General features: G+C 45.0%; 1 protein-coding gene across 4 annotated transcripts in view; it reads left to right on the forward strand.

Moving 5' to 3' along the window:
- The window catches only part of ccser2a (coiled-coil serine-rich protein 2a), a 52108-nt gene extending 32160 nt beyond the window's left edge, over window positions 1-19948 (forward strand). For 2 of the 4 annotated variants that reach the window (XM_030378978.1, XM_030378979.1), the window contains exons 6-10: window positions 224-443; window positions 1546-1611; window positions 1732-1893; window positions 4209-4334; window positions 16257-19948. In XM_030378978.1, the coding sequence (XP_030234838.1) occupies window positions 224-443; window positions 1546-1611; window positions 1732-1893; window positions 4209-4334; window positions 16257-17060 (1378 nt within the window). In that variant the 3' untranslated portion in view covers window positions 17061-19948. Of the gene's footprint in view, window positions 1-223; window positions 444-1545; window positions 1612-1731; window positions 1894-4208; window positions 4335-9531; window positions 9617-16256 lie in introns of all 4 variants that reach the window. The other 2 variants (XM_030378981.1, XM_030378980.1) reach the window with 2 other exon arrangements.
- The last annotated feature ends 1663 nt before the right edge of the window (window positions 19949-21611 follow it).

Genomic DNA, 21611 nt, shown 5'->3' on the forward strand with positions numbered 1-21611 from the left:
AATGTTGCCTCTTTTCATGTGGAATTATGCAAATGTCATGTAGTTATATATTTGAAAACATGACGTCTAGACTACAAGAATTTTCCTATTTTCGTGTGTATGCCTGCCTTGTATGGATGTTACCGTCTGGATATGAATGTCTTATTTCCAACCTTTGTCTGCATGTCTCTCCGTCTCTCTCTGCCTTTCCGTCCATCTCTCTGTCTGCATTGATGTCCCTCAGAGGGCCGGTGTTCCAGCACTACGATGGCCCCAGGGCGCAAGGCTCCATTAGGGGGCCACCCCAGCCCCAGCAGCCTGCTAGCCGGGAAGACGACCGCACGCTGGGGGCCAACCTCCCCGACGAGCTCACTCTCAAACACATGGCCCAGGACTACAGCTCGCTCAAAAACCAGCTGCTCAAACTCCAGACCATACTGCAGGTGGGACCTGCATGCTCAGAGGTGGATGTATACTTGAGCCACATATATATATGAACAGATGCACACACGCACGCACACATGCACGGACACACGCACGCACACACGCACGTAAACACAGACACACACACAAGTTTTTAAATCTTGGTCTCCGGTGTTATTCAAGAACGACATACATGCATGGCTTGAGGTATTTAAATTACGAAGGAGATGGAGCAACTGAACAGTAGTTTAGGTTGGACGGTGTGTCTGGTCCCTTGAAAATCACATTATGTTGTTTGACTGTAGGTTACTAATTGGTGAGTGGTAGGATAAAGCACAGTGGATTTTTAGAGCGAAAGGACCATAAAACAGCAGCCACGAAAGCACACAATAATACATGACTCGGATGCGGTCTTCATATATTCTTTCAATTAGATTAAATTGTGTTTGTATAGCTCTTAATCACAGGTACATTCTCGAAGGGCTTAACGGGCCATTTATTTATGAGATTAACCAAGCAAAACATTTTGAATAATTTAGTTAATTATAAATAATGGTATGCATTGGCATTATCATGCAGATAAAGGCTGGCCGTTTCACCTTAAGGGGAGTCCAGGCATCCGTCGCACTCACACAATGCGCTAAAACACAGAATTAAGAATTGGAAGGGAGAAAGTGCACACCAAACATGAAGACAACAGCTCATTGAGTGACTACACGAGCCTGCATCGATGAAATCAGATGCAGGCTCATTTACATACTGAACATTACACACACACAAACAATATTAAAATCGCCAATGATTATCTTCAGCTGTTCATTATGGGGTTTGTTTCACTGAGGATAGAGGAAATAGCATGAATACCAAGATGAAATGGTACTTCTTTATCGATGATTAGAAAAACGAACAAAAAAATACTGGTTAACTAATTGAGTGGAATACAAATCAAACTAGTTCTCTGCATGGCATGTGTGTATGCATCCTTCAACGGGTTTTCTGCGTCTGCTATGCCTACATGTGTGTGAGTAAATGTGTGTGTGTGTGTGCGTGAGTGTGTGTGTGTGTGTGTGTGTGTGTGTGTGTGTGTGTGTGTGTGTGCGGTTATTTGTGAAACTAGGTCTCTATTTATTTGTCTGATTTCAGTGTGAGGATGCGGACACTCTTCAAGCTGCAGTCGAGGAGGGCGAGGTGAACACTACAGCCTCACAGGTAAGAGCGAGTGGCTGAGGGAGCGGCCATCATGCTTTCAGTACACCATATATCGCTGTATTCCTGAGTGTATCTGTGTGTGTTTGTGTGTCTGTGCTGACGTCCGTGTCTGGCCTCCAGTTGGAGGATCTGATGCAGGAGGTGCAAGTTCTTCGAGAGGAGCTCAGCGGTCGTGACAAAACCATAGCCCAGCTCACCCTGCGCTGTCATCAGCTACAGCAACAGCAACATCTACAGCAGCAACAGCATCATGTGCAGCAGCAACACATGCAGCAATTAGCGGTGAGTCCCCCCCGAGAGACACTCTATAGCCCTGGCGGGGGGATTTATATTCTCCCAGCTGCAGGTTGCAATCATGGAATAGTTGTTTGTTTTTGTTCTGAATGGGGTTGATGTTCTGTGTCTTTCCAATTTCGACCATATGATAAGGAAAGACGGGTAGTTGACTTTCTGACCTGGTCTGGAGTACTATTTTGGAATATTATTTTGGAATATCATTTTAGGGTATTGACTCTGTAATGTTCTTACAAGCTCAATGTGGGCACTTCTCACGTGTGGGCACTCCTCCCACGGACCTAGCACTAGCAGGTGAGCAAAATGTGTGAGGTTGCTATAGATACGTTATTTTGTCAGCCTTCATTATATTTTTTCTCGCCTAATGACACTCTTCTCCAGATTTGTAAGTATGTTGGATTCTGCTGCTTGGATTCATGTTATTAAGGTGCTATTCTGGTTTATGTGTGTCTGTGTGGGCACAGGGTGTGCGTATGTGGGCGGTGTGCATATGTGTGTCCATGCATTTATAGTATGTGTGAGGTTTAGTAATCCTAACCTTAGAACTCTTTTGCTTTAAGTGAGATCCATCTCATCTCTCACAATCATTAGTGTCTCTGCCTGGCTCTCTAGCTAAGGAATGCAAGCTTATATAATAAGGAAGGCATGGAGAGGGAAGTGGAGAAAGAGGGAAAGAAGTCTTGTGATATTAGCGTGACATTCAAATTCCTGGGGCCTCAAGTAATACCAAATGTCAATGTGTGGAGCGGTTTGTACTGCACTCGCTGATCCGTCCAATTAGAAAGCCCGCCCGCATTCGGCCGTTGACTTCACCTCCCTGCGATGGTCAGGTTTTAACCAGGTCTCCAGGAAGGGTGTGTGGGAGAATGGGAAAGAAGAAAGAAAAGAAAATGGAAGGGAAATATGTACCATTTTGACACCCGCGGGATCAGACACAACGGTAGAGATGGAGTGAAATGGATTAAAATGGACTTCTTTAAATGGTGCATCGACTTGGCAAAAATCCTGTCTGATCACAGTGGGTATCAGCAAAGTAATGCCAGATGGAAATGTTAGAGCAGGAACTGCTCAGTGGGAAACAAGATCCATATTTGTTTGTGAGGAAAAGTTTGAAAACACCCCCGATCCTTACACAAATGCACACACACACACACACACACACACACACACACACACACACACACACACACACACACACACACACACACACACACACACACACACACACATATGTACATGCACACACGCACATGCACAAGAGCACACACTCGCAGTGGTGAAAGTGAGATTGGGTGTTTTGAGAGGGCAAGCAGTCAGGGAAGGAGGAGGGTGATGGAGTGGTGGCGAGCAGTGTGGAGACAGAGAGAGGTGCGGCGATTGACTCAATTGCGGGTAATGGAGTAATGAGAGGATGATGAATGGGCGAGGAGGGATACCCCGGGGGGAAAAGAGAGACAACCAGAGAGAAAAAAGGACAGAGTCGGCTCCTTGACGAGTGCTGAGGAGCGGAAGGAGAGATTGAGAGGAAACAGAGACAGGAACCTTAGAAATGTCTGTGCTGGGAAGAACTGTACTGAACCGTTAGTCACAGTCAGACCGGAGTCTGTTTACCGTGAAAACCAGCCGTGCATGGTTATGTATCGATGCTTTGAGATACAAAGACAAAATAATACAGTAAGTATGCATAAATAACTTAAGTAAATACAGAATTCAATCTCCAGATTGAATGAGATGTAAGTCCCGTCTGGTGTTAAAGCCGTGGGCATCTTATAATTAACCAAATAAACACAATCGATGAATATGAAAAGTCCCGGCACGAAACAAAGGTGGCACGGGAATAATGAAAGTAATAATATAGTTGGCTGGAATACTCATCCTATAATGCTCTGAAATGAAGTGATTTGTTTATCATGTACACGTATCTTGACGGCAGTTAAAGGCGCTTTGAGCGATGTCGTCACCATTATGTTCCACAGTTAGGTTGAATGAGCAGAAACTCACAAGTTATACTTTCACTGTTCTACGCAATCCCCGCACGCTTGCTCTTTAGACTTCACTGAATAAAACAAATGGATACATAAATAAACCTGGCAGCTGTGCATACGGGTGATTAAAGAAATAGTATAGTTTCCTAATGAGCCTCTTATCTCTAAATAGGTGGAAACAATATATTTAATTTAATTACACTTCAATAGCAGGGACCTTGCATGTCATTATTTAGGACATCAATTAGGTTTAATTAAATGTCTGTCTCGCTCTCTCTCCCTCCCTCCCTCCCTCTCTCTCTCCCCCCCTCCCTCTAGCCTGCGCAGGGGTTGCCGGGCAGGTGCCATTGCCAACACCAGAGGACTCCGTCCAATCTGAGACAGATGGACAGACGACTCAAAGACAAGGCTACACAAACACACCTGAGAACACACAGCCAGGCTGTGAGTCTGCTTTACACACACACTCACACACACAAACACTTGAATAACCATTATTTTGTCTCTTTCTGACCTTCTTTTGCATTTTCTCACCCTCTGTCCCCTTTTCTTTCCGCCTCTCGCCTCGGGCGTGAACGCTATTTCATATGTCACGGCATTTCCTTGTGTACGTCTCGCCGTCGTCCTTTGTGTGTTCTGACACACAACATCTTGTCTCAGCCTCACTAGGCCTATTCTTTGTCAGAGCTTTCATTCTCCATCACCCCCCACACCGTTCCTCACTGTTCTGTGTTCCTCAAAAGTCATACTTTCATACCATAACGGCTCGCTGAGCGGCAGGGAGGTACAGGAGCAGCGAGGTAGAGAAATTGGAGTGAGACGGAAAAAGGAAAGGCTGTGAAGGAAATTGAGTTATCCATCAACACAGCTCTAGGACAGTGTCTTGATGGAAAGATTAAGATGGTTTTAGGAGAAGGTGAGACAGAAGCATGAAAAACGTATATGCGTAATGACAGACGATTGAACATTTTCAGCATACGCCTAACAAAAGTATGTGTTTGATGTATGAAACTATTCTTAAGCACACCATTTAATTATTTCACCACAGATCCAAAAATAGTGCATCACTGCAAATACAAAAATACTGAATTGAGAACTCATAGTGCTCTGGTTTCTCAAGTTGTAATACATAATGAAAATGCAAGACAGATTAGCTCACTGAATAGCACAAGAGTTGGCATATTGTGGGCATCAAACAATTAACAAGATGAAGCACTGCGCTTGAATCAGTACTTTAGTAAATTATACAATTAATCAAGCAGCCTGGCTTCTGCATGGGTGAATGAATCATGATCACGCACAATGAAAAACTGCGTTCCCTTTGAACTGTACTTCATCTCCTAACCCTTTCAGTGAGTTAGTTCCAACAGAGCCTTTTCCCCAGAAACATATTTCAAAAAACCTGCTGTGGACAGACACAAGCAACATTTGCAACTTTAAAAGGTTAGCGGCGAATCCCTTCATTCTTACATTCATGACAACGTGACAAGGACGGAGGCAGTCTAAGGGAGAGGTCATGTAAACATAGGAACAATTGATTTATTTCCACTTTCGCACTATTTTGTACTTTTAATAATACCTTTGAATCTGTCTCTGCCTTTTGCCTTTCTGGTTTAGTTGTTTTTGTAAACCTTTTTGCCACAGTTTTTAATGTGTCATCTTCTCTTTTGTCTGCTGCCTAGAACCCACCTCCTCTGCATATTCCTCCTTCTTTCATCCTAGAGACATCAAAGTCATGCTGTATTACTTCAGCTAGTTCCCTGATATCTGATAGAACCCCTACCCGTCAGCTTGAGGAAATGAATCAGATCATTTATTTTCCATCACTGTCTTCCAAGAACAGTGCAACGATCACGATCAGATCAGCGGCTGCTGTTATCGTCCATATTGGAACTGGTTCCACAAGAATGTTTGCTGTATTCCTGGAGGCTCAAACAATCTGGTCGACGGACCTGTTGCAATGGGTTCCACTCCTGGTCCCTTTTGCACAACTTCATCTCTCTCCTTTTCTTTCTTTCTTTCTTCCGTTTATTCCCTCTGTATTTAATTCAACTTACTTTCCATCATTCATTATCTGTCTTTCTTTCATTCATTCAATCTCTTTCACTTCTCTGTACTTCTATCCTTCCTTCATTTCTCCTCCTCTCGTTAGTTCTTTATTCTTTATTTTGTTCCAACCCCATCCGCTATATCCTTTAATACGGCAGTAGCGTCACAGTGGACCTAAAGCAGCCCCGCCCCCTCCCTTCCAGATAGTGACTCAAGGCACCTGTCTGAACCATCTTGTACCTCCAGGCATAATATATAATTTATCTTTCCCAGTTGCACACACACACACACACACACACACACACACACACACACACACACACACACACACACACACACAGGCTAATAAACACACTCTCCACCATGTACACACCACGGGCCAACTTGATCATCTCAGACAGGTGAGAGCGTAATTGCCAAGGCCAGTGAGATGAGACAATATGGCCATGTATAGAGAGTTATTCAGGGCCTTATCAGCCCAAGGCTCTGTGTAGTCCGTGATTATAGGGCATTTTGAGACGAGCCAGACAGAAGGGACAGGCTTTCACATACCCAATCAAAACTTTCTTCTTACCTTTGGAGTTTCGTATTTACATCCCCCCCCCCCCGCCAACTGAGTGAGGCTGCCCCTTGTGAAGCAAACCACTGCCTGCCACTCAGGCCTTTCAGCGGAGAGAGGCAGAGCATCATACAGAGACGGGAGAATCAAGCAGGGCTTTGAAAGGGAAAGCTGCTCGCGGATGCCAATAAAACTGCCAGTCACTGTCAGAGCCCCGTAGGAAAGCGAACCTTCTCTCGTTTCTCCATCCACACACATCCGCTCCCGTCCACACGAGCCCCGGCCTCCGCCTCCTATTCCATCGCGGCGCCTCCGCGGCGCCTGTTTGTTATTGGACAGGAAGTCGTGGGAGATGCAGGGAACGGGGGGGGATCTAGGTAACTCATATCACACACAAGCCGCCCGGTGCCGTCGGGATGCGGCCCTCTTGAAATGGTCTCCGCGGGACCTGCTGGGTTGATGGTTCCTCTCTTTTCTGCTACTTTGTAGCAGCGTGTCTGTCTTATCTTGTGTCCCACTCGTACCTCAATCTATCCCCACTGCTCCCCCTTTGCTCTCTCTCCTGCTTTTCATGTTCTTTTTTATGTTTTTCTCTGTTCTGTCTGTCTCACTCTTCTCTTATCTCTCTCTTTTCTCTCTCTCTCTTTATCTTTATTCTCTGTCTCTGTGTCTTTACTCCCTCTTTCTCCTTTTTGTTATCTCTCTATCCTCTTCCTCTCGCCTCATCCCGGGAGCTCTCCCTCTCCTCTCTCTTCATCTCTCTTCCCCGTCCGTCTCCTTTCTCCCTTTCTCTCCTCTGTTTTCTCTCTCTCCTCATCATGTGATCTCTCTCTCTCTCACCCTACCTGTCTCGACGGGTCTGGTGGGTTACCGTGTTCTGCCTCTTCTACAGTTGATTAAAGATGGCAGGATTCTGGGGTGCAGCTGCCTGCATGCGGTAGCTAGTGAGGGGAGGATCTGATGGTGGGCGCTGGTGCTAGGCTGTTAGCCTGTCAGTCAGTCAGTCAACTCAATACAAAATTCAATCTAAATTGGGAAGAACTGCTGCTTATCCTTGCTCGAGGTAAGGCTGCTTGCGAAGTGGGCAGTTGCGGTAGCTCTAGCCGCATAGCCATGACACGATGAATTAACCGTTGGTTTGTTCTTAGAAGTCGTTATTCGTCAACATGATAGACTAAGGCCACTATCAAACAGAGTGCGTTTTAGCAGCCTGCGGCACGTCTTATAATTGTTTTCAATGAGAGTAAAGTGGTTTTTCCTGCCTTTGCGTGGCCGAGCGGCTCATGTTTATCGGATCTAAGCGCCCTAAACGCCTGGAATGGAAAAAACATAATATTTGTTTTTATCCATTGTCCAATCAGATGAATGAGACAATGTGTGCCCGCCACCTGTTCAATTTTTTTATGCAGATGTTTAGATGAATGTCGATGGTTAAACAGATGTAAGTGGTTAGGTTGGGAACAGTGATTCGGTGGTTGCCTAGTAACAATAAAAAAAGATGCAGCAGGCTTTTTTTCTTTTGACTGTAGGCTTCAACAGAAAAGGCACTGCGAGGCACCTCGTGTCGTTCAGGTTGCAGAACGCCTTGTGTCTGACCGTGGCTGGGGGCGCTTTAAGGTGTTTCCCCCTATAGATCGGTCGACCGAGGAGATTCAGATGTGAGGGTGAACCCTTCATTATGGTTTGGTAAATAACTGGGATAACCTTTCGGACATTGCTAGTAATTTTTGCTGTTCCCTCAAGCAGCTACGATCCGGAACATTGGGCAGTAAGATAAAGAGCCAAAGATTTAAATGCGTCCCGTCCCGGGCAGAGTCTTCTGATTGGTTTGCTCGCTTCACGAGAAAGCGTCCTCCTACGTCAGATGTACCCAGCCCTTTACGTGCCTCTAATGGCAATCTTGCTACGTTCAATCGCAACACAGCAGCGATCCGGAAATGTTATTTAGTATTGAGAAGGCAAATTGCAGGTGCAATTTTCCCCGAATATCAATCTCTGTTCCCATTCCATACATGAATCCATGCAGAAAATCCTCCAGAACTTTGCAGGGCAAGACTGCATGTGTGAAAGGGGATTAAGATTACAGTTCCTTTTTCGGCTTACATTCGGGCATACTAAATCGATAATTTTGTCACCGTGATGATACAAATATTGTGGAACCCTTTCTGTATCTCCGTCTATCTGTTCTAAGCTGTTTAGGGGATGGTCTATTTTTGACCAAGGTATGCTTCAAGAAAAAGACAGTCACAGCCTCTGCATACTTTTCTCACATCATGCTCACCAGGGCTTGATGTAATATGTGTGACCGTGCTCATGTGCGTGCGTGTGTGCGTGTGTGTCTGTGTGTATGTGCGTTTGTGAACACATCTGTGGTGGGTGTTAGAAAAGATAGGGAGACTTTTCTGGATGACTGGCTGTCTCTCCCTTTGAATGTTTGGGCCTCTAAGACCTGAGTTATTGAAGCAGTTTAACTCACCCGCTATTTTTTTTATCTACTTTGGACAACCAACTTTTATGAACTACCAACCTTATGGTATCTGAGGTTGTTACGGGTTGGTAAAGGTTGGCAATGTTCTGGGAACACGGTGTGCGTGCTGCATGGCTTTCTCAACATGTGTCATTAACTCATTATCTCTTATGTTGAATGTTCACTTTACACCCATAAATACTTTTCTGAGCATCTGTTTTTGCATCTTCTAATGAGCGTCAATTGTTCATGCATTCTGTGTAATTGTGGTCTGTTATACTATGTTGAGTGTATGCTTTTGTGACTGTGTGTGACTGTGTTTCTCTGCACGCATGCATGTGTGTGTGTGCCTGTCAGTGCGCGCGTGTGTGTGTGTTTGTGTGTATATGTGTCAGTGTCCGTGTATGTTTGTCTGTGTGTGTGTTTGTGTGTCAGGGCCTGTGTGTATATGTGTCAGTGCCTGTGTGTGTTTGTACGAGTGTGTGTGTGTCTGTGTGTGTGCCTCAGTGCCTGTGTGTGCGTGGGTAAAGTGTCATGCTCTTGTCATGTGTGTTTTCTCCGTGCAGGGTGCGCTGGCCACCCCCTTGCTGTCTCTGTGGCAGGCGCAGCACCAGGGCTCGGCCCGCACCAGCATGCCCCAGCGTAGACAGAGTGAGTCACTAACACCTCCTCTCGACCTGGAACCCCTCCCCGTCCTCCTCTCTAACCCCGTCCGCTCAGCCCTCTCCTGGTTCTGGAGCTCATCAGGTACTGATGAAGGGGCGATCGGTCTGCCGTTTACACTGTTGTTTCACAACAGGCCGACAGAGATAAAAGAGGTTTTATTAATTCATCTATTCGGAGGATTAGATTACTTTGATGGATTGTTTTCATTGCTAGCAAGCAAGCAATAAGTGTTTTCTGATGTCTCTGTTCTGTGTCTCTGGTGATGTCTATGCTGAAGTTGTTTTGGTTGGTTAATGGGCAATGCTACTGTGACGTACCAGGACACGGGTCGTAGACCCTTATCGTCACTAGTTTGGCTGCTTCTTAACTAGTAGCAGACCAATACTTAGTGTAATGAGGGACACCTGTGCATATCTCCGATGACACCTCTTTGAATGGTCTGTTGAGAACTGTATTGTAATTTCAACAAAAGTGGGCTCCACTTTATTTTATATCATTGGGTACACCAGATCATCTTCCTTTAAGGGTAGTCATAAAGTTTCCCCTTCAGTAATTTAAAAGGTGTTCTGTAAAACAATGCCAAAGGACTTTTATTATAGGTTACGATGTGTTAAAATACAATTAAGGCTATGTATACACACACATTCATTTGATTTATTGCCTATTGTAAAAAGGTAAAATATTCAGTGCATGACTTTGCTAGGCGGTGTGTTTAAAAGCCTGTAAGTACAATCTACAACAAAGTGAAATATCTCATATTTTTGGTGTTTACTGAAGTTGGACCCAATCGTGTACCATTGAAAAAGACAGGCACTGGTGAAAAAGAAAACCACGCTGAAGTCACAATCGCTGCCCATCACTTCTCGTCCATTCTCAAGGCAATTTCAGAGCGCCTTTAGATTTTTCTGATGAGAGAGAGAGAGAGAGAGAGAGAGAGAGAGAGAGAGAGAGAGAGAGAGAGAGAGAGAGAGAGAGAGAGAGAGAGAGAGAGAGAGAGAGAGAGAGAGAGAGAGAGAGAGAGAGAGAGAGAGAGAGAGAGAGAGAGAGAGAGGGGAATACAGCGCTCTGGATGGAGAGAGATAATAAGAGGAGATGTGAGTCTCCTGCTGCTCTGCTTTGATCATTCACAACGGGGAGCGCTGCAGAATCAAGTGCATAGGATTGGGATGTTGTGTTCTGGTTCTCTATTGTGTGTGTGTGTGTGTGTGTGTGGGAGAGGGTCTCACCCTGTTGTGCTTAAAAGATTGACAGCACCAGCTGTGTCTGTAGTCAGTTTTAAAGAAATTGTACAAAAATATATGAAAAGTAGGACAAGGAAATGGAGGGAACAGGAGGGTAGACGAAAGAAAATGGTGGAAAGGCAGACATTGAAGGGACGTTATTTCCATATAGAACACATCAGTTATACTCACATTCATGGAATGGATAAAATAAACAAAAGAAAATGCCGCATTTTTGTATCAATGCCCCCTCATGCGGCCATCAGCCTCTGACGTCAACACAGCATCCAGAGGCTCTCTCGCTCACCCACGAGCTCACCAGGATGGTATTTTCAGAGATTGAAAATCAAGTTCAGTCCCCTTTTATACTGTTCTCTATGATGAGAAAATAATGTGCTTTGGACCGCAGCATATTGTCTTTGTTTGTTTTCCTCCACCACAACAAAATACTCCAAACCACGGTGCGAGGCGTGGGCACTCCATGGTTTGGTATTGATTCTGAGTTTCTTGACCAGCAACCACCTGTCTCCTGAGTCCCCTGTGTTAAACCACCTGTGTCCTGGTCTCGTCCCCCACAATATCCCTGCCCCTGCTTTGTACTGCTTCTCCTTTTGTTCCTGGTCTCTCAGTCCCCCCCCCCTTTATGTTTTGTCCTTGTAACCCCCCCCATCCCTCCATCCTCCTCCCTCTTGACTTTCGTCTGTCATCGCCCTAGTTCTCACTCTGTCTCTCCGTTCATCCTCTGCCTCCCCATGCATCATGCCTCGCGGCAAGGTGTGGAGCCCCTAGTGCAGTACTTCACTGACAGAGCGTGGTATAGTAACCCTTTCTCTCACATATACATGCCTCCTATGTTGCTTTGTTTCCGGCCTGGTTTTTGGTTCAACGTGAAGCATGCCGATTTGCCTATTATTGTCACGCATTTTGCATGCTTTTGCACCGGGGTTGTGGTTGTGGGGTGTGGGTGTTTATTTCTGTATTGTTGTGTCTTATGCCGCCACAGATTCAGCCTGCTATTCTCATAGTTTTTTTATTATTTTTTCACTGAGTTAAACAAACTAAGTTGGTTACTTTCTTCCATCCTTCGCAACACCTTTTGTTCTGCTGTGGTTTTGTGTGTGCCGTGTGTTCAGTTCAACCAACTTAATGTTTTATTCCTGTCATACTACTAAATTAATCATTATGCATGCTTGGATGCATTTCATTGTGTTGTGCCGCTCGTATGCTATTTTAGCCTCGGTGTTTTAACTTTGTGAAAGAATGGTGAGTGAGGTAGTGACGTTTATGAGCACCCGAATGATAATGTGTCCGCTAAACTAAAGCACATTACTTCCACTTTCAGCTATGAGGGTCTGGAGATCCATTCCTACTTACCTTAGTTACCCTGATAAATGTAGACCAAACTGCCGTGATACAAATACATTGCCTATGTAAGTGCCTCAATCAAACAAGCTTACTTCCTGCTGGTCTTTTAAAATATTAAGGATAACATCATGTCAATCAACACGGCATGGCGGATTGATAGAAAACGGTTATTGGTTAACCCAGATTTTGTGAATTTACAAGGGAGATTTGGATTGAATCAGCCTCATGCTCCCCACTATGGCACAGTGGCCCCCCAGCTTGGATGATCCTGTTTGACATTTGTTTCCGACAACCATTTCAAGAGCTTGAAGGCTCATCTCCCCGGCATCAGTTATTCGTCAAACATTCATAGCGGTGATGTGGAATCGATCCTACGGATGTTTTAGGAAGCATTGGTCAGCTAATGAAATGCACTGGATGCTGTAATGGCCGAGTTCTCTCTTGTATACATCATCCAGACAAACATGATAACATTCCCATTATTTTCCAGATAGCCAAACAGGTTTAATTAACTTTTTTTTCTATTTAAATACTTTCATGTAGGCAAAACTTTCCAATTTTGCAGATACGTCTGAGCCTATAGTGCTTCAAATGTGCCTCATCCCCAAAGCAGTTTTTCTGTGAAAGTGGTTATTATCTTTGTACTGAGAACTGAGAGTAAACAAAAAAACAAAAGCCACTTCTCCAGCATAGTAGCTTATTATTAAAGACCAGAAGAGACAGAATCTGGGGGATGAAACTCTGTACTGTACTCAGTGAATTAAAAACGGGTCTATCATCTCTGAGGGGATTAATTCCCATCAACACAGCAGGTACTATTAGGATGTGCATGATCTTAAATATAATTCCATCATCTGTCGTGTTGCAATACATTTAATTGCGGTAAATAGGGTTCAATCTTTTTCTGTAAACACAAATACAGAACGTTCCACGCCTTTTGTGATCGTTGTTAAATGAACCAGTATCTACAAGAAAACACATTTTCACTCCTATGTCCTCCTCCGATGCAATTCGTTCTCTATCGATCTCCGTGGCGACATATGATATAATTGCGACGGTAGCTGCAGACCTGATTATTCGTTGTTACTGGTGGCCAGGCAAGAGGAAAACCAGAAAGCAGACATAAAGGCTGGGAGAGAGCACATAGTATGGCAGTTGAATACATGTTTCTGTACCTGTACGGGGTATATATCTTTTGTTAATTTGTATATTCCACTGCTGGCACATACAGTGTTACAAACAAATAACAAATTACATCATGTCACACTTAAAACACATGAGCCTCTAAAAAGAAATGATGCCAGAGATTACTCTTAATGCAAAAAGATCTAGGGTGCAGTGTGCCAAGCTGCCAGCATGTGGAGCTGTGGCCTTTGAAATTCACTTAGAAACACATGCACACACACACACACACACACACACACACACACACACACACACACACACACACACACACACACACACACACACACACACACACACACACACACACACACACACACACACACTTAAGGTGAACGCTAGTAGGAGACATAATCAAATACATTGCCTTAATCACCAAGCATGCACCACTTAGGTTTTAGCCCATTACTGTTTCATTTATGTGTGTGTATATATTTTCACATCATGTGTGTGGCGCTATAGTTTTCTGAAATATAAAGAGTGAAAAATAAAACAAATACTTACTCAAAAGAGGTACAGACCAAGGTCTGACCTAGCTTGAAGCATCATTCTCAGAACACTCTGATTTTCCGTTGGATAAAACGTGTTCTCCAGACGTTCGGTCATTCGTGTGATTCAAGAGATCAACAACAATAATCTAAGATTTCAACAAGTTGGTAGCAAGAAATAATCTGGACAGATCTGTAGTCGATGCTCATGTTATCATCCAATCCCATCCTATCACTGATATATTCAACAAAGAAAAAATTCTGGCCAGCCCGTAGCTCTCTCATTGTTCACACAGGTAAACAGTGTTATTGACCGTTTAGTCAGAGCACTACAGTTTGATATTGAGATCATGACGATAAAGGGTTATTGCCTTTCTTTTACTAATGAGGTGATATGATTGGACGGGATGCACAGTATGCCAAGGGAGTTTGATAGGAAGACCACATAATATGGAGCCTGGTTAACCCATCCAGATGTTCACCGGTCTGCCATGGACTAGGCAGCAATTGATTGTGTTTAATTAAATTCTTGATAAAAATTCCTCTTGTTCTCTTCACTCTCACTGAATAAAGTTGGAAGTAAGACAAAAAACGAATCCACGCCCCTAAAAGAAACCTTCCTTGCAAATTTCTGTATATCTTTTTAACATCATTATTTTGTCAGTTAGATTAAAAAACTTTTTGGATCGCTATAATGGATGTATTTACATTTTACTTGGGCATCAAAGTATTTTTTTGTAGATTACAACGCTGGGCTCCTTTTTTATATATCTTTGAGAGAAAGTGATCTGCACAGAGAAACGGAATGTGAATGTGAGATCAAGATGGTCTCACTAGACTACATAACCAGGATTCCTTGAAAACAAGACTAAAGAAACTGAAATATAGATGATATTTTGAATATCAGGTTCCTGAACTTGAAACCTTTGGAGGAACTAAGTGCATTTCCACAGCAGGAACCACATTCAGTTGGGGACATGGCTTGCAGCGCTGAACACTTCTGATCGGTGGAAGACTCACAGCAGTTAATTTCAGCCAACATCTGCAGCCGCAAACCTGCAGGTTTTTGTTTACTTTAAACTGCAGTAGGTTCAATCAAACACATAACTCTTATTGCATCCATAGTGGATCTACATTTAAGGATCTACATGTAATCATCACTTTCTGTTATGTGTTGATTATTCTCTAAATACAAAGGGTATATTGATGGAAGTACGGAGCATATGCTTGTATCACCGTCTTTTTCACTGCCGTGAATCCTATTGGAAAATGTAAATCCACGCCTTAACTTACATTATGCACAAAACGATGCAGCATAATGATGCAGTTTTGTTTGTCGGTTTTTTTCTCTCAGTCTTTCTCTTTTTCCATGTACTCATTTGTTATATGTCCGATATAAGAGGACCTTAATGTGCCTAACCTTCGCAGGTCCTTGCACTGCGTTGGAAACACAGACAACGAAACAGGCGGCGTGGAGATATACATTTAGTAAATTGTTATTACATCTTGACCATGAATCATTCCTATTGGCCGGTTGTGATCCCTTCACCACTTCATTCTCTCCATGTCTGCTTTGGTGCACCACTCTGAGGACGATACTCACATGGCTGCAACAAGATAAAACTTCTATCCTAGCCCTGCAGACAACGAACCATCTGCGGGTTTTAGAGGTACCTCTGGGCGCCCATCTAAAGGCAGTAATCACCGCCCGACAGGTGGACCTGAACCCCGGGCCTCAAACACCCCGTCAGCCTCCTTATCTCTCTGCCCGCGTGGTGTTCACTGCGGAATTGGCTAACTCTATCCCCCAAACTTCACCCATACCCTTCAATCACCACCCATTCCCTTCGAACTCCATCCACACCCTCCAAACTCCACCCATTCCCTTCAAACTCCACCCATTACCCCCAAATACCACCCGTACCCCTCCAAACTCTAACCGTACCCTCCAAACTCCTTCCATACTCTTCAAACTCCACCCATACCCATCAAACTCCATCCAAACTCCACCCATACCCTCCAAACTCCGCGCATACACCTGAATCTCCTGCAGGGGCCATACGGCCACCATAAAAAGGGATTATACCAGTCAATGCAGAAATAGTGAATAAATAATCAAAGATCAAAATGATTCTAAATCTATGTACATGTATTCATTCCGAAGGCTGTTATCCACAAAATCTCCAGTTTATTTTATTAATGAAATAGGCAAGGTCTAAACCTTTTGTGCCCGTTTCTTGTTGACCCTCCTTTATACACTCTCCCCACTTTAATGCGTCTCTAGATATTCGGCAGGTGCATAAAAGAGTTATGTGTATGTATTTGTTATATATAAATATATATATTCCTTCTTCCGCTCCCTCCTTTCAGTCTCCAGTACCTCAGCCTTCCAGCCTCTGCCACAGCCATCCCCTCCCCCTGGAAAGTCCAGCAAAACCTCCAACCGCGGCCCCCAGTGAGCCCCGGGAGCAGGAGGAGGAAGCGAGGAGCATCAGAGGGAGGGAAACCGCCTCCGACTCCCCCCTGGCGGGCCATCGAGCGACCCCCGACGAAGATGAGCTGAGCCTCCTCTTCAGCACGCGCCTCCATCTCCTCGACGACTCATACTCCGGCACTCCGCGGGGGGGCGGCGTCGGAGGAGGAGGAGGAAGCCCCCCCCGTTCGGCAGCTCCATCTGGCCCGGAGCAGAGGCCCCCCACCGAGACTCTGGCAGGCTCCGACACCCGGGGGCCCGTTTCATCTCCCTTCTCCTCCCTCTGTTTCCCCTCCTCCGCCTGCCCCCGCATGCTGCAGCCCCCCCGGCTCCACAAGCGCGTGTCGGTGCCGGCGCTGCCGCCGGGGCCCGCCGGCGGGTCGGCCACGCCTAAGCCGGCCGGTTCCCTGCGGCCTCCGGGGGGCCTCCGGGGGGCCAGGCAGCTCCCGCCCCCGACCAGGGGCCTGCCCTGTTTCGACGCCAGGCTCCCATCTGAAGTGCAGAGCGCGGAGCCGGCCTCCCTGCCGAAGCCCCCGGCGACAGTGTGGCTTCTGAGGGGCCCGCGGTGCGACCAGGGCGCTCTGCAGCCCGAGCTGGCCCCGGGGCAGCTTAGGTACCCTGGGGCCGCAAAGTTGCTTCCTAATTCCAGCCTCAAATGCCTCCCCAGGCCGAAGGTGCACTACGGTGCTCACCAGACTTAACACACTCGAACGCTGTTTGCCCTCTTCTCATCCCAATTCATTCAGCCCCATCCAAACGTCCTCAGGGAGTGGTTCTGTGCACGACGCGGGTGAGGCACTCTGTGACAACTCGTGTATATATATATTTATATATATTTGTGTTATTGTGTGTTTCCTGGCAGTGTGGTAGTGGACTACTCTTGTATTATGAGCTCCCTGAATGTGTGTGTGTCGAGGTGTCACTTAAAACAATCCTCATGTTACTTGGCTCCATCTGTATTATTCCAACCCGTTAGGTAAAACCAACCGGCTCATTTAACAAGGGATCGAAGTGGTGGAAAATGTCTGCTGTGATTATCTTTAAACTGACACACGGCAGGGAGGATGCAAACCCCCCAGCATGACCGCCAAAAGGGGTCATATTTATTGCTTTTTTGCTTTATTGCTTTCCACAAGTTTGTGTGTTTTGGTGTGGGTATGTATGTGTATGTGTGTGGGTGGGTGTGTGGATGTGTTCACCTTGGGGTCCAACCACAGTTCAAACCATAGGTTAAGTCAACAAGCTCTCACAGGATCAAGCGCCGTTGACCCGGAGCCCTCACAGCACAGGGTACAGACAGGGCCGCTCAGAACAGCCTTCATAGTGCACAGCGGTGCGCTATGCCCACGGGGGAAGGTGGAAACAAAAGCAGAACATTAAGAGCCATGGGAAAATGAGGAGGGGGGCGGGGGACTCTGAAGTGCTGAGTCATAAAAGCTCCCAGGACCTTTTTCATACAAATAGAACGTCTGTGTGTGTGTGTCTGTGTGTCTGTGTGTCTGCGGACAACAAAAACATCCCCCCTGTGTTGGTGAGTGTGAGAGAGTTCCAGGGACAGGGAGGTGAGCGAGAGAGGCAGAGGAGCAGATGTGGACGGTTCACACTTGTTTTAACCTCCACTCCCACGCCTCGGTTCGGCGGCAGGCTTCAGTCGCGGTCTCCGGGGCCACGGTGAACCTGTGCGACCGCTCGGCGGGCCGGCTCTGCAGGGGACGCGCCGGCGCTCTGAGTGGTGGAATGCGTCTCAAGCGGGCGGGTTATCGCGTTGTAATCGGCCGGGTCACGGTTATTTATATCAATGCGAAGAGTATTGGGTCTGGTGCAGCCAGTGCTTTTGTTTTCCCATATGGTGGTTATGTACTATTTGAATGAGGGGGAGCTTCTGTGTAGATGCATTGCCAGCCAATGTTTAAACAAGCAAATAGCACATTCTTCAACACCAATTCTTTCACCAACATACATTCATGGTGTTGGTGAGGCGCCAAGCACCGAGACACGTGTGCATATGTGTGCTCGTGTGTATGTGTGGTGTGCTGTGCTGTGTTGTGGTTAGGGCTTAGCTGCCGCATGAGAAAGTGGGAGAGCGATCAATCAGTGCACCATTGATCTGTCCATCCCCTGTAGCCAAACTAGATGGCCACATCTATCACTGGAAGAGGAGCCAAGAGTGTGTGTGCAAGTGTGTGCGTACGTGTTTGTGTGTGAGCGTGTGTCTCTGTGGCAGACAAGACTAATAAAGTTGGTTTCCCCATCCAGGGTCCACGTTGTCGGGGCCAGTAGCAAACAGCCAGCTGAGCTGTAGCGCAGGAAAACACCTACAACCATTTCAGCACGGTTTCATTTATCACTGAGGAGGTTTGATGGTAAATATTGATAAATATACGGATCAGGGGCCAATTACTGTACTGTCAACATAGTACAAAATGTGATTGCTACTCTTTTTGGTTGCAGTACAGCTAATGATATCTGTATCTGCCCTCCCGCTGAGTAATTTAGGCTTCATTGTGTGCAAATTGTTCACATCCTTAATTAAATAACTGCAGACATGATGGGAAGGCAGCGATATGTATAGTCAATTAGTTTAGCATTTTCCCTCGCAGTCTCCGAACTCTTATGTGTTCATCAATATTTACTATCTAATTTCATGCTAATTAGGGCCTTGTTTACTGGCTACAAAAACACAATAAACGGTTTGCCCACAATGCTTTCCGAACGGACGGGGAAAGGAAAAAGCGTGCGCGGAAGTGGCGGCGGCGGCCGTGTGGACGATGAGAGATAATGGGCGAGGGCAGGGAGGAGAATCACGGAGGGAAGAGAAGGGCGGCGGCAAAGAAATGGGCTTGTTTTGTCGCCCCGCCGCTGCTCGGTGAATCTTTTTTGCATCATATTTTGTTAAGAAAAACAAACTGAAAAAAGCGATGTGAGAGCCAGAGGCAGGCCGAGCGAATACATATTGGTTTGTTTGTGTGCGGCGCGGTCCAGCGAATCCCCCCAACCTCTCAGCTGTGTCATTCACTGCTTACTGATGCCAAACAGGAAATCAATGTAGCCTGTTGTGTGTGCGTGTGTTGTCTCCAGACACAACTGGGCAGCAAGGCCTTTCTTCTAGGGGGCGTGTGTGAGCGTGTGTGTGAGTGTGTGTGTGTGTGTGTCTTTGCATGAGGGGAAGTGTGTTATTTGCCCACAGGCCAAAAGTGAAGCGAAGCAAAGCAATGCCAGGTGAGGAAGGCAGTAGCGCTCTCATTCCCCCTCTGCTGCTGTTTTCTATCTCTGAATCAATGTGTGCCTGCGTTTATACCGTCAAGCCAATCAGTCTCTCTGCAGCCGTACCCAAAACAAGAAGCTGTCACCTGGAGACGGTACAATCAATCACAGTGCAGGAGTCTCCACACATCTCCTTGTCAGAGACCTAATAGCAGACTAACAGAAGACAATAATGTGTAATTGCAAAATGAGAAATTAAACCGGAAAAGGCTTAATTGTTTTTTGCTAGGATGTAGTTTTCATATTTTCTTTAAAGAACAGCATTTTCTTAAATTATAGTGTGTTTCTTTTCTTTGATGCAACCCGGAGGTTTGAATAAAGGTAGCTTTAACAAAAAAAAATAATGAAATTAATAGGTATACATCCAAATCCTTTTCCTGCCATAATAACTGAATAACTGCCTTGGCTATATGCAATTGGTTTATACTGTAGCTCAACTGACTGACTACAATGTTGAGTGTTGATGTTAATGATCTGGTGTCCATTGTTACGATGCAGAACCTTAACGTACAGTCTGCTGTCATCTCCCCTCAGTTACTTGTGCAATATTGTTGATAAACAACAGTAAAGGAGGTCAAGATGGACAACATAAGATGCTATATGTATTAATCACCTATTATGCAATAGAAAAAAGAAATGAGTAATATTTGATATTGAATGTGGAGATAACGCACTTTAAACTACATGGATTGCTAATGCTAAAAGAACACTTAACTGAGTGAAATGCTACTTAGTATGTTTCGTTTTTTTCTTTATTTTCTTTATATTATTTATCCACCGCCGGCCCGTTGTGGACCTTTTATTTATTTAAGAAAATAAATAAACTAACTAAACACGGAAAAAAAGTCTTGTTTTGGCCCGTCAGCGATTTGCTTTGTTAACAACAGCAGAACTTAAACAGAGACACTAAAGGGTGGAGGCTTTTGTCCACATCATAGCCCCAGACACGAGCAGAATGCAACGGTGCACTGCTATGCATCACAGCGCCCCACAGGGCAGCATGAGCTCAGCCGGGAGGCCGGCCGCACCACAGCACATCCCACACCACCACAGACAACAGGTGTTACCAATCAGGAAATCAGCAGACAATTAAACAATGTCTCCGCTAAGCTGGAGTGGGGAGCATCAATGTGTTGTTGTAGTACTGCTTGCTTGATGGGGAAAATGGCAGATTATATCATATTAGTTCATCTTTTGGGGATTTTACAACTTAGTTGTTTTTAATATGAAGTCTGCTGTTGGTTTCTCTGTAGATCCTTCCTATAAATTCAATTAAAAATAGTGTCTATAACTTTTTAAATTATAATATTTTGTTAATACATGTATGCTCCTCAAAATAAGCCTTTGGAACATTACCATATTAATTCCAAACATTTTGTGCTTGGATTTAGGAATTCACGAGTATATATCGGAAGAACAAGATGAAGACAGTCAGCGTTAGATGTTCAATAGCCTATACCAGAAATAACATGGAGTGAAGGGTTATTTCACATCATTAAGAGGCAGAGGATGAAAAGCATGCGGCCATTAAGTGATTTGACTATTAGCGTTTAGCAAGATAAAATAAAAATAAAAACTTGATTTATGTAAAGGCACCGACAATGACCTTATATAATCATATAAGTGTACATGTAAAGCTGCACCTAAGCAAAGTGGGTCGTTTATTATTTTTGCTTTCAGTACAAATCTTGTTGTCGTTATACATTGTCCGAGGAAAAAGTCAATATGCCGTAGACGTTGCCCTTCAATCAGTGTAATTTTTCTTGGAAAACTGGAATAAGTGAGTATGTATGGATTGAAAATGCAGAAAATTGTTTTCTTAAAAAAGGACATAAGCCAGTCACTGCAAAATAAAGAGTTTCTTTCGCTCTCCTTCAGGGCCTCATAGTAATACTTCGACATTTCCATCGATTTACAGTCAAGCCTGTTATCAATTCAAAACCTGCAGTCAACAGAGCAAAATGACAACAAAAAAAAAGAACCACATT

Source organism: Gadus morhua, chromosome 15 (assembly GCF_902167405.1).
Source record: "Gadus morhua chromosome 15, gadMor3.0, whole genome shotgun sequence".
NCBI classification, from domain to species: domain Eukaryota; kingdom Metazoa; phylum Chordata; class Actinopteri; order Gadiformes; family Gadidae; genus Gadus; species Gadus morhua.